General features: G+C 52.8%; 1 protein-coding gene across 6 annotated transcripts in view; it reads left to right on the forward strand.

Annotated features, from left to right (window-relative positions):
- Positions 1–13,354, forward strand: part of PRDM15 (PR/SET domain 15) — a 76,346-nt gene that overhangs the window by 46,393 nt on the left and 16,599 nt on the right. For 4 of the 6 annotated variants that reach the window (XM_005548635.4, XM_005548636.4, XM_005548637.5 and 1 more), the window contains 6 exons: positions 4,719–4,886; positions 7,281–7,375; positions 9,884–10,015; positions 11,283–11,417; positions 12,076–12,239; positions 13,128–13,207. In XM_005548635.4, the coding sequence (XP_005548692.2) occupies positions 4,719–4,886; positions 7,281–7,375; positions 9,884–10,015; positions 11,283–11,417; positions 12,076–12,239; positions 13,128–13,207 (774 nt within the window). The remainder of the gene's footprint in view (positions 1–4,718; positions 4,887–7,280; positions 7,376–9,883; positions 10,016–11,282; positions 11,418–12,075; positions 12,240–13,127; positions 13,208–13,354) is intronic. The other 2 variants (XR_012431974.1, XM_074033978.1) reach the window with 1 other exon arrangement.

Genomic DNA, 13,354 nt, shown 5'->3' on the forward strand with positions numbered 1-13,354 from the left:
TCTGGGTTCCCTAACTGGCAGTGAGTGGGTGGCTGTGGGAGAAGCCGCCCTCGGTGTGGCAGAGTTGTCCGGGACAGCTGGGGAGTGGTGTGAAGTAGGTTCTCTCCATGGTCAAGAGGGGCTTGTGAGGGAGAAAGCTGACGCTCTTGGCAGCACCATTGCCTTCCTTGGGGCTGCAGGACTGGTGGAGCCACCTGCCCAGCGGGGGGTGCTCATGGGTGCTGTTTTGCACCTGCCTGGGAGGGAGGCTCACTTGTATTAGTTGGTACCTGCCCAGGAAGGAGGCTCACCTGTATAATTTAGTACCTGCCAGGGAGGGAGGCTCATTTGTGCTGTTCGGCACCTGCCTGGGAGGGAGACTCGCCTGTACTGTTTAGCGCCTGCTGAGGAGAGAGGCTCACCTGTGCTGTTCAGCACCTGCCCGGGAGGGAGGCTCACCTGTGCTGTTCAGCACCTACCCAGGAGGGAGGCTCACCTGTGCTATTTAACGTCTGTCTGGAAGGGAGGCTGCCTGTGCTATTCAGCCCCTGCCTGGGAGGGAGGGTCACCTGTGTTCTTTAGCACCCACCTGGGAAGAGGCTCACCTATGCTGTTCAGGAGACCCAAGTTGGGGGGAGTGTGGCAGTCCGATGCCACAGCACTATAAAGGTGTGGCCTATGGTGATCTGATGCCACAGCGCTGTAAGGTGTGGCCTTTCACAAAGCCCGTGGCTCTAGTGGTCCCATTCCTAAGAATTCATGATAAAGAGATTTGACAGAAGAAAAAAATCTACATTACTAAAGATTCCATCACTAAATTATCTACAGTGTCAAAAATAGCAAAGTGAGTTGTGAGAAGTAAACTGGATGAAATGTCATGTAGCCATTCAAGTGATCATGAAAATGTCCAGCATCGTAAGCACGCACACCACAGACGCAGTGCGTGAAGGACACATACCATGCGGTTGCGTGGATATGGACAGAGCCCATCAAATCTTAAGCCAAAACGAAACTGAGGGCAGTGGTTGTATGGATGATGTTTCACTTTATAGAAGGCAGGCAAACAGTGTTAGGCTGGGACTCAGCGTAGCGTCTATCACGTTGCCCCTCTTATGGCCCAGGTGAGGATGGCTCTGGGCTGAGGTCACGCTGCGGGTGGGGTGGGGTGTGGACAGGGGAGCCTCGCACAGCACCACCTCTGCTGTGTTCAGCCCTGGCAGATGCCACCTCCCACTGTCCTGCCATGGTTGGAGCTGTGGGAGGGGACTGTCCCCTCCCAGCCCTGCCCTGTCCTGAGGGTGGCACCCATGGGGCATAGATTTCCCCATGGCCGCCTCCTGTCTTCGCAGATGACCATGCCTTGTCCGTTCCCAGCTGGGAAGAGGTGAGAATGCCTGGCTTTCCCGGGGGAGGTTGTGTGCTTCCCTCACCCCCTGACCTGGGCTGCACATTGGGGTCACCTGAGTGAAGCCAGACACATGCGGAGGCCTGAGGCCCACCCCTGAAAGTCTCATTTTGTGAGCCCTGGCCAGTGAATCTCTACCTGGCAGGGGTGGAGAGTGGAGGGTGTTCGCCCTAGGGAATGTCATTGGCAATGTCTGGAGACACCTTGGTGGGGAGGGGTGCTCCTGGCACCTACTGGGTGGAAGCCCGGTGTCTGCTCAGCATCCCACAGTGCGCAGGGCAGCTCACAACAAAGGATCTTGCCAAAAACGCTGAGGCAGGGAAACCCTGGGCAGTGCGACCCTCAGACACTCTGTGGCGGCTCCCTTGGCCAGCAGGGAGGGAGAGGCACACGGTGGCTGCTTTGCACAAATGGCAGCTTTCGATGCAGTTTTGGGAATTTGTATATTTGGCAAACATTTACTGAGCCCGGGAGCTGATCCGTGGGTGAGAGCCCAGGGGCCTAGAAACACAGTCTGCTGTGGTGCCCCGCTCCTGGGTCACCCGGCTGCCATGTCCTCCCGTGTTGGTGACACAGAGAGGAGAACGCAGCTTTGCTGGGCCCTGGGGTCAACTGGTGAGGCGTCTGATGGACAGGGGCAGGGTGAGGGGACCTGGGCTGATGCTGCAGTGTGAGGGACTGCACAGTGAGGGCCCCCCGGGTGCCTGTGCAAGAATCGGAGGGACAGATGGCACTGGGGGTCTGTCAGTGTCCTGGGCGGAGCAGAAACCACAGTTTGACAGCTGCCTTCCAGGAGGGACTGGTGATGAGGTCTGGGATGCAGGGATATGGGCGTTTCTGGAAGCTTCGTGGAGTGTGTGGTGTGTGTGGCTGTGTATTTGTGGGTGTGTGGATGTATTTGTGTGGTGTGTGTTTAGTATTTGTGTGGTGTGTGTTTTACTTGTGTGGTGTGTGTGTTGAGTGTGTGTATGTGGTGTGTGGTATGTGCATTTTTGTGGCATGTGTGTTGAGTGTATTTGTGGTGTGATTTGTGTGTGTTCGTGTGTGGTGTGTATTTGGTGTGGCGTATTGTGTGGTATGTGTTCAGTGTATGTGTGTGGTGTATGTGTGTGTGGTATGTGTTCAGTGTGTATGTGTTGTGTGTGATATGTGATTGTGTATGTGTGGTGTGTGTATTTGTGTGGTGTGTGCTGAGCGTATGCGTGTTGTGTGTGTATGTGTGTGGGTTGTGTGTATGTGTTGAGTGTGTTGTATGGGGCATGTGTGTGGATGTGTGTGTTGAGTGTATTTGTGTGGGGCATGTGTGTGTGGTGTGTGTTGAGTGTGTGGTGTGTGATTGTGTGTGGTTTTGTGTTGAATGTGCGTATTTGTGTTGGGGGGTATGTTGAATGTGTGTGTTGTGTGTGTATTTGTGTGTGTGGTGTGGTTGAGTTTATGGTGTATGTTGAGTATGTGTGTATGTGGTGTGTGTTGAATGTGTGGGTGTATGTTGTATGATTGTATATTTGGTGTGTTGTGTACGTGTGTTTGTGTAGTGTGTGTTGAGTGTATGTTTACATGGTGTGTGTTGACTGTATTTTTGTAGCATGTGATTGGGTATTGGGGTTAATGGTGTGTGTTGAATGTGTATTTGTGTGTGGTGTGTGTTGAGTGTGTGTATGTGGTGTGTGATAATGTATATGGTGTGTGTTGAATGTGTTTGTATGTGGGGTGTGTGGTGTATGTTGAGTGTATCTGTGTGGCGTGATTATATGTGTGTGGTGTGTTGAATGTGTATGTGGTGTAGTTGTGCATTTATGTGGGGCTTGTATGTGTGGTGTGTGTATATTTGTGTGGTGTGTGTGTATTTGGGGTATATGTGTGGTATGTGTTGAATGTATTTGTGTGTGGTGTGTATTGAGTGTGGATGTATTTGTGTGGTGTGTGATAGTGTATGTGGTGTGTGTTGTCTGTGTATGTGGGGGGTGTGTGTGGTGTACGTTGAATGTACCTGTGTGGTGTGTGATTATATCTGTATGGTGTGTTGAATGTGTATGTGGTGTAATTGTGCATTTGTGTGGGGCTTGCATGTGTGGTGTGTTGAGTATTTGTGTGGTGTGATTTGTGTATTGTGTGGTTTGTGTTGAATATGTGTGTATTTGTATGTGGTGTGTGTGATTGTGTATTTGTGGGGCATGTGTTTTTGTGTGGTGTGTTAAGTATACTATTTGTGTGGTATGTGATTGTGTATTTGTGTGGGGCATGTGCGTGTGTGTGATGTGTGTTGTGTGTGTATGTATTTGCATAGTGTATGATGTGTGTGGTGTGTTTGTATGGGTACGTGTGTGGTGTGTGTATGTGTTGTGTGTGATTGTGTATGTGGGGCGTGTGTGGTATATTGAGTGTGGTGTGTGTATTTCTGTGGGGCGTGTGTGTGTGGTGTGTGTGTGTATCTGGGTGGGGCATGTGTGTGTGGTGTGTGTATGGTGTGTGTGATTGTGTGAGGGGCGTGTGGTGTGTGTGATTGTGTATTTGTGGGGCATGTGTGTGGTGTGTTGTGTGTTTGTGGTGTGTGATTATGTGTGGGGGGCATGCATATGCGTTTAGATGTGGTGTTGAGTATTTCTGTGGGGTGTGTGTGTGGTGTGTATGTGCTGTGTGTGATTGTATATTTGTGTGGGGCATGTGTGTGTGGTGTGTGTGATTGTGTATTTCTGTGAGGTGTTTGTGTGTGTGGTGTGTGTGATTATTTGGGGCATGTGTGTGGTGTGCGTTGAGTGTATTTGTATTTGTGTGGTGTGTGATTGTGTGCGTGCTGAGGAGGATTTGGGTGAAGTGGGGGAATATGGGCACATTGATGTCCGCCCATGGGGAAGGAGTCTGGGAGGGGCCGACACCAGGGATCCTGGGGGCAGGGGGCGGCCACGTTGGTCGGGTGGTCGGTTGGTCGGATGGTGGGTTGGTTGGTAGGGAGGTCATTCTGTCAGTCGGTTATGCTGGAGAGTGCAGGCCCAGGGGAAGCTTTGGACCGGGCAGCTTTCCTGACAGGAGTGGAGCCATCGTCCCCAGGTGCTGTGGGACAGGGTGGCCTGGGAGGGAGGTGGCTGGCGTTGCTTGGTGATGAAAGGTGAGCTCCGTGTCTGCTTTTCAAGCACTGGGGGTCCCATCTCTGCATCGTGTGTTCCTGGGGTGGACAGCGTGTGACACACAGGTGCTGTTTTCTTCCTGGCCACGCATCCCCTGTGACTCTCATGCCCGTCACCCACGCTTTATTGACATTCAGGCCACACGTGCGTGCCTGCATGAGATGTTATTTACCACAAAATCGTTGTGTGTTTGTTTGCTCTCTGGACAGATGACAAGACGTTCCAATGTGAGATGTGTTTCAGATTCTTCTCCACCAACAGCAACCTCTCCAAGCACAAGAAGAAGCACGGCGACAAGAAGTTTGCCTGTGAGGTCTGCAGCAAGATGTTCTACCGCAAGGACGTCATGCTGGACCACCAGCGCCGGCACCTGGAAGGTGAGGCCACCTGTGCACCTGCTGTGGGCCGGGAGAGGCAGCTCCTGTGGGGTGGGGCAGGGCAGGGTGGCGCGGTCAGCAAGGCCTTTGGGGGAGCAGTTCAGCTGCCTGCTCCTTTGCCTGGAAACGCCCACCATGCGATGGGCTCATCCTCTTCTGAGAACCTGTCTCAGGAGAGCAAGGAGCTGAGACACAGGTGTCAGACCTGCTATGCGCAAGGAGAAGCAGTTGGAAATACCCTAAATGTTCCACACTGGGGAAGGAGTTAAGAACACTGGACGATTTCTAGGGTCGAGTGTTTTACTGTCGTTAGAAGTGTTTTTTCAAAGATATAGATATTGTGAAAAATGCTTTCAATATGACAGAAAGTGGGAAAAACCCGTACAAGAGCAACTAAGAGTAGCAAACACCCTTTCATTAAAATTTGGAAAAAATTATTTTATAATTACAAATGAAGTATATGCTTGTTGAAAAGAAGATGTGAGACCACAAAGTCCTGTGTAAAGTATAACCCTCCCGGGCACAGCGGCTCATGCCTGGAACCCCAGCACTTTGGGAGGCCGCAGCTGGAGGATCTCTTGAGGCCAGCAGTTCAAGACCAGCCCAGGCAACATAGCGAGGCTCTGCTTTTACAAAAAATTAGCTGGGCACAGTGGCACGTACTTGTAGACCCAGCTACTCAGAAGGCTGAGGCAGGAGGATCACTTGAGGCTGGGAGGTCGAGGCTGCAGTGAGCTGTGCTTGCACCACTGTTTTCCAGAGCAAGACCTTATCTCAAAAAATATATATAAAAATAAAAAATGAAGTATAACCATGTCCATCCAAATAGGCATACACATGTGCCTTTGTCCCTTTTTTAAAAAAAGGCCGGAATTGTGTCCTGTGTACATTTTAGCACTTTCCTTTTTTACTTGACTCTTTTCTTCATGTTGATTCATAAAGACCCACAACGTTTTTCTTTGTGGTTCCTTGGGTGATATCCTCAGGGCTTCATGAATCAAACCTGGACTCCACTTAGTGACTGGGTAGACTTTAGCAAGCTAGTGTGCCTCAGTTTTCTCACCTACACAGGGGAGACAGTACTCAGACCTGAACCCCTAGGGTTGCTGTGATGGTTGAACCAGACCCTGTTCTTGAAACTTCTCGCACAGCACCCCACACATAGCAAGCGCCCATGAATGCCGGTAGCTATGGATGGTGCCAGAAGTCAACTGTTTCCAGGGATGCAGTGTGGCTGGGTTGCATTTTACAATTTAACGTAACTCGGGTCATCTTATGTGGAAGTAAACTCATGCTTTTGTGACTTTTATGGATTTGTCCCTCATATCGGAGCTTGGTGTAAGCTGCTCCTCAGACTCCTGTGTCTGTCATGCCGGGAGCCTTTGGAGAATGGTCCATTTGTCCAACGTCCAGCTTGCTGAGCATTTTTAAGTCCGGTTCTGCATTTACACCTGGCCAGGCAGGAATGCTCCCAGAATGGGTCGGCAATGTAGAAATCCTGAGAAGTGGGCTTCTCTCTTTTGGTCAAAACTTACCTGTTTTGCATGAACATTTAAAAATCTGGGCCGGGCGCAGTGGCTCAAGCCTGTAATCCCAGAACTTTGCGAGGCCGAGTCGGGCGGATCACGAGGTCAGGAGATCAAGACCATCCTGGCTAACACAGTGAAACCCCGTCTCTACTAAAAAATACAAAAAACTAGCCAGGCGAGGTGGCGGGCGCCTATAGTCCCAGCTACTCGGGAGGCTGCGGCAGGAGAATGGCGTAAACCCGGGAGGCAGAGCTAGTAGTGAGCTGAGATCCGGCCACTGCACTCCAGCCTGGGTGACAGAGCGACAGTCTCAAAAAAAAAAAAAAAAAAAAAGAAATCTGTCTTGATTCCAATTTGGAACAATATGCCTCAAAACCATAAAGGTTTTATTTACCAGCCTGATGTTGGTTTGACATTAATTTGCGAGAGATGAATATTGGTATCTTTTAAATAAAAAATGCCTGCCTATTTTGCCATCTATAAGACCGTAAGTTGGCTTTGAGCCTTTAGATGGAGTGGAAATGCCTTCTTCCATAGGAGCTCATCATTGCTCTGCCACTTAGGAAAATTTAGCACTCGATGCCCTTATATTTCCAAATGTTTCCAATGCGAGAACTGTGTCTGCAGCTGCCACATACGTTGTGCCATCTCCCTTCCTTCCCTGGGGCTGCTTCAGGAATGGCGGTTCGTGCTGATGCCAAACTGTGTGCAGGTGGTGTTACTTACACCGCCAGGCTTCTGTCCCCACTGTGGACAGCCCTGTCCTCCCATGCACTGGAAAGGACACTGGCTGAAGTGGGATCTGATGGACCTTCGTGTGTTCTGAGTGTATTCACTGTCTTGCTGGTGGGGTTGGCAATTTCAGGAGTGCGGCGGGTGAAGCGAGAGGACCTGGAGGCCGGCGGGGAGAACCTGGTCCGCTACAAGAAGGAGCCTTCCGGGTGCCCGGTGTGTGGCAAGGTAACGCTCGCGGTCCGCATCGGAAGCTGAGATGGAAAGCACATCATCTTCTTCAGTTAAGACTCTATGAGCTGTACTTATAGAGTATTGCAGGGAAGATTTGGGGGGTAACGATGGGTGCTCAGGTTGTCTTAAACTGGTGTCCACCCATTTTAAACACTTGCCATTTGGATTTCTTTGGCACCTAAGATGGGTTTCCAGTGAGTGGGCTGAGAAAGAAGGGTTCTTCCTGGACAGCCTCTTTTCCTCTTTGCAATGATTTTCCACCTGAGCTACTCCCTGGCTCCCGCTCTCTTGTATAGCATCGTTCAGACAGTGACCTTGTGGTCAGGACTGGGGCACAATGAAGGAGGATGCAGGGAGATCCAGTGGCTTTATTTTGCCTGTCACGCCGGTCTCCTCTGCAGTGGATGGCTGGCGTTCTGTAAGTTAGAGCGTGACCGATCCCATGGCAGGTGTCCCAGGCACGTTCAGTGGATGCCCGGCGCTGCCCAAGTGAGGAAAGGGTGATGTCATCCATGGGAGCACATCCATCCGAGGGCTGCGCAGTGAGGGGACCATCCTGGCACTAGCAAGGGATTCCCACACGTGGCTGCTTGGTGGAGATGCAGGATCCTAAACATCCAGCAAACACGCTGCCCCTCCCGGGAGAGCCCAGGGCCCACACCGTGGCACTCACAGCTGTCAGGCTGCCATGGCCCCAAGTTCTGTGCATAAGCACCTTGGGTGTGACTGGAGGTGACTTCACTTCTTCGTTACTTAGCTTTCACTCAGGCGACTGTAAGATGGCATCTGTGCTCAGAGGCCTAGGAACTGTCTGTAACAGGATGCAAAGCTCATGCTGCAAAGTAAGGGTTCTGAGTGGATCCCAAGTGGGCTCTGGGCCCAGCAGCTCCAGCATGTCACTCAGGTGGCTTTCGGAGCCGCTGATTGGAGGATGCCTCAGCCACAAACAGCTCACATGAGCCCCAGAGCGACGCTCCTCCAGCGTTTCAGCAGCTGGGAGCACGGGCCCCGCAGGCGGCCTTCTGTCACTGTCCCGCTGTCCTGCCTTCCAGCATGCAGTACCATCACCGAGCTTTTGACCTTTTAAAGACAAAACGGAAATCTCAGTTTTTATATGAAGTTTCCTGATTTTTTTCAAACCAGGAGCCTGAGCAAATGAGTGAGCAGGTCGGTGTGGCTGGGGGTCCAGGTGACGCTCCGGACTGCGGGCTGGAGGGGCAGGGCTGGGGTAGAGCAGGTGAGTTTGGAGCACCTTTGCGAGCTGGGCCAGCTGTGCACAGGCCACAGGTGGGCGAAGCCTGTGCCCCTTGTTCCCCGTCCCTGGTCTCTCTGCCCACTGACCTCTGCCCCTTGGGGGGTACTGGCCCCAAGTGCCTTCCATGCTGTTGAGAGATCGTATGTGCAAAACCAGCTCGGTGCCTGACATCCAAACACGTTTTTATTCTGTGCAGTGTTTATTGAATACCCACTGAGGGTTGAGGTACGTAGTGAAATAGCCTGTAGTTTGGATGACTGAATTATTTTTGTTTCCAGTTATTTCTCGTCTTCAGCCCAGTCTGTCTGTAAAGACCATGACACCTGCAGACTCTGTCCTCTCCTGCTCACCTTTCACCCTGTCGCATTGCCCCACCTAGTGTCCCTGGGATGGGGCACAGTGCTGTCAGCCCGTAAGTCATCTGCACATCTTGGAAGGAGATGTTGCCTGGAGATGCCGGCATCTTCTCCCTAGCGAATCACTCATTCCTTTTCATTTATCTATTGCGTTCTTTTCTTGAGAATGTGGGCATCAGGTGAGCTCTACGAGGTCACACCCCGCGTTACTTGGCCACTGGGAATGGCTATCCAGATAGAGGCCCGCAGAGCCCTGTGGGGTGCTGAGGTTTCTAGGGCCCTCGCAGTGGTCTCAGCCGCCAGCCTTGTCCACTGCTCTGTGCCAGTGGGGCCACATCTGTCATGTGGACCACGGTATTCCCAGCGCCAACCCCAGCCCTGGTCACAGAGGTGACCCCCTGGGATGGGTATTGGATGAACGGGTGCATCTCCATACCCGTCATGCCAGAGCAAGAAATCAGGGACATTGTGAATGTGCATGAAACACGGTATAAAAGCCAAGGGGGTAACTAGCTTTCTTCTTTGATATCTACTTTCAGAAAATTGCAGGTATTTCTGTGACTTACTGGTTCCTTGATAGTCCACCCTAGGGAAATATTTACATGAGCTAAAAAAATGGAGCTGAACTAACATTTATAATAAAGACTAGCAAATGGTCAATTTTCTATTGTAACATAAGCACCTGTTTACATAATTCAGTGCGTAACCCTTATCCTGGCATCAGTGATTATTTGTATCTCTTGCACACTGAGGAACTGTTGAGACCAAGGCCTGGAGCACAGTGTTGTGCTTCTGTCCCGGGTTGTGGTTTCCCTGGAGGAGCCTGGTGGAGAGGCTCCTTCCCATCATGAGACGCCGCAGCCCCTCACCATGCGGCTCCTCTGCCCACAGGTGTTCTCCTGCCGGAGCAATATGAATAAGCACCTGCTTACCCACGGCGACAAGAAGTACACCTGTGAGATCTGCGGGCGCAAGTTCTTCCGCGTGGACGTGCTCAGGGACCACATCCACGTCCACTTCAAGGTGTCGATCGCGTGCTGCCCTCACCCAGGCATGCTCATGGCAGGCCCCCGGGCCAGTGTCTGTCACAGTCAGCTCAGGCTTCCATAGCAGAATTCTGCAGGCGGGGCAGCTTCTGGGCAGACATGTGCTGCTCGCCGTTCTGGAGGCTGGACGTCAAGGCCCCCATAGATTCAGTGTCTGTTGAGGCTCACTTCCTGGTTCATAGATGGCACCTTCTGTGTCCTCACATGGTAGAAGGGTAGGGACCTCTTCTATAAGGGCCTGAATCCCATTCTGTTTTTTGAGACGCAGTCTCACTCCGTCACCCAGGCTGGAGTACAATGGCAAGATCTCACTGCATCCTCCACCTCCTGGGTTCAAGCAAGTCTCCCGCCTCAGCCTCCCAAGGAGCTGGGACTACAAGCACCCGCCATAATGCCCAGCTAATTTTTGTATTTTTAGTAGAGACAGGGTTTCACCATGTTGGCCAGGTTGGTCTTGAACTCCTGAGCTCAGGTGATCCGCCTGCCTCAGCCTCTCAAACTGCTGTGATTACAGGCATAAGCCACCATGCCCCACCCCAAATCCCATTCTTGAGGGCTCCAGCCTCATGACCTAATGACTTCCCAGAGGCCCTGCTTCCTGATACCATTTCCTGGTGGGTTAGGATTCAACATGGGAATTTGGGAAGGTTTAAGTATTCAGACTACAGCAGCGTCTCCAAATAGTTGACAACTAGCCACATTTCATCTCTCCAAAATGAATTCTGTGACTGCGTTGGCCTCACTTCCTGTGGCCCAGCTGCCAGGCCCAGCTTCCCCGCCGTGGCTGCTTCCCATCCCGGACCTGGCATTTGCATCCCTCCCCGCCTTTGAGGAAAGGGAGGAACAGAGCGGAAGCTCTGGGAGCAGGGAGGACTTGGGGTGTGATGAAGGGCGGGAGAAGTACTGATCAAGAACTGAAGAAGTAACAGGTGGTATGGGAGACCCACTCAGGGGACTCCCCAGCAGTGCCTGGCCCTGGGCACAGATTGAGATCTTGCTGGGCGCATGTGAGAGGTAGCCACGGGCGGCGTGGAGAGCGAGGGCAGCTCTGGCGTTTAGGTGGGGACCCCTGGGGACAAGCTGGGATGGACTGGGGCATAAGTGTGGCTCGTTAGGGCCGTCATGGGCATCAGAGAGGTATTTCTTCTGCATCTGGGGAAATGATTGATTGTCCCTGGGGTATAGGTAACTGAGTGAAGCGTCTGCTGCACTGTTAGAAACCGGAAGTGTTGGCTGTTTTCCAGGACATCGCTTTGATGGATGACCACCAGAGGGAGGAGTTTATCGGTAAGATCGGGATCTCCTCAGAAGAAAACGACGACAATTCTGACGAGAGCGCGGACTCAGAGCCTCACAAGTACAGCTGCAAGCGGTGCCAGGTATGGCGGGTCTGCCCCGCAGTGCCTGGGTGGTCTGGAAAGGAACGTGGTAGTTTCAAGGCTGCAGGCCCCACACAGCAGGTGCCTTTGTGGATCTTGGAAGCAGCCCTCCCTCCCCAAAGGCTCAGGCCAGTGGTCCTACTGCAGACTGGGTGCCTGTCCATCACCTGTGCGTGGGAAGGCCAGCCCATGCCACCTCGGTGCTCAGGGATGGCCTATGTGGGTCTCACAGGCACACTCCAGGAACTTGCCTTGTGACACGGTTCAGGCACACACATGAAGTGTGGGGGTCAGACTCCTAGAAGGTGGCTGTAGTGGCTGCAGGCTGGGGCACCTCTCCCCTCTCCCTTTCTCCTCCCCCTCCTCCTCCCCGCTCAGGCCTGAAGCCCTCACAAGGCCTCCCCTGTGCATGGAAGGGGCTCATCAAAAAGGAGAGTGGTTTGTTTCCGAGGAGAACCGTGCTCTGAGTTTTGGGCATAAGGCCTTATGGCTTCGGAAAAGTTCCCCATCAAGCCTCTCAGAGTCCCTTCTGCCCTGGCATGAGCCGTGGGTCCTCAGGGCGTGTTGGGTGCACTGGTTTGTGGACACAACCTCATTAGCTAAGAGGACCAGGGAGCTCATGCGGGTGTCAGCAGTGCCCCGTCCACCCGGCCTGCAGCTCACCTTTGGCCGGGGGAAGGAGTACCTGAAGCACATCATGGAGGTGCACAAGGAGAAGGGCTACGGCTGCAGCATCTGCAACCGGCGCTTCGCGCTGAAGGCCACCTACCACGCCCACATGGTCATCCACCGCGAAAACCTGCCGGACCCCAACGTGCAAAAGTGAGGCCTGGTTGGGGGCTCCTGGGTTGTGCCAGGAGGGAGGGGACATGCTTCCTTGCAAAGAGACACATGTTTTAAGGAGCCATTTGTAGCTTTGAACAAGTGATATCCTCTGGGTCCCAGGGCCAGGGCTAGGGGGCAGCAGGGCCGAGGGGCGGCAGGGCCGAGGGGCGGCAGGGCCAGGGTTTATCCTGTGCTTCCACATAGTCTCCTGGCACCAGCTGGCCATGTTACAGGAAAATAGCAAGGTTCCTGCCCTGCCTACAGAATGACCCAAAATGCTTTTTCCTGCAGCAATTAGGTTTAATGCCAGGCCACATCGGACATACAGCCCATAACCCAAGCGGTCTGCTGAGTGAGTGACTAAACAGTCCCGTCCAGGGGCGCTAACGAAGAACCACAGCCGGCACAGCCTAAAAAACAGACACTTACCATCTTCAGTCCTGGAGGCGGGAGCTCAGGGGTCATGGTGGCAGCAGGGCCGCCACCTCTGACACTTCTCTCCTTGGCCTGTAAATGCCTTCTTCTCCCTGTGTCCTCATAGGGCCGTCCCACTGTGCATGTCTCTGCCCAATCTCATCTTCTTATGAGGACACTGGTCAGATTGGTCAGGGACCACTCTGATGGCCTCTTTTCCATGTAATCACCTCTGCAAAGACCCCATCTCCAAACATAGTCACATTCTGAAGTGCCAGGATTAAGACTTCGATGTAGGAATTGGGGGCGTTAAGATTCAGCCCGTGGCAGAGGCTCAAATATTTGCTGCTTTTATCATCCCCGTGGCACCTTGTTGCCTCATCTTTGCGGAGGAAGGTGCTGGGGAGAGCGCCCTCGCTGCCATGGAGCCCCGAGGCTGTGCAGCCATCCTGAGCTTGTCTCTGGTTTCAGGTACATCCACCCCTGCGAGATCTGTGGACGGATCTTCAACAGCATAGGGAACCTGGAGCGCCACAAACTCATCCACACAGGTGCGTGTCTGTCAGGATGTGGGGCCCCACATCCTACATCCCACATATTCTACACACAGAGCCGTCGCACCTTGCCTCCCTCGTGCCTTCCTCTGTTTCTCCATCTTTTCCCGTCCTTATCAGCCCTGCTACTCAGAGCCCAGTGCC

Source organism: Macaca fascicularis, chromosome 3 (genome assembly GCF_037993035.2).
Source record: "Macaca fascicularis isolate 582-1 chromosome 3, T2T-MFA8v1.1".
In the NCBI taxonomy this organism is placed as follows: domain Eukaryota; kingdom Metazoa; phylum Chordata; class Mammalia; order Primates; family Cercopithecidae; genus Macaca; species Macaca fascicularis.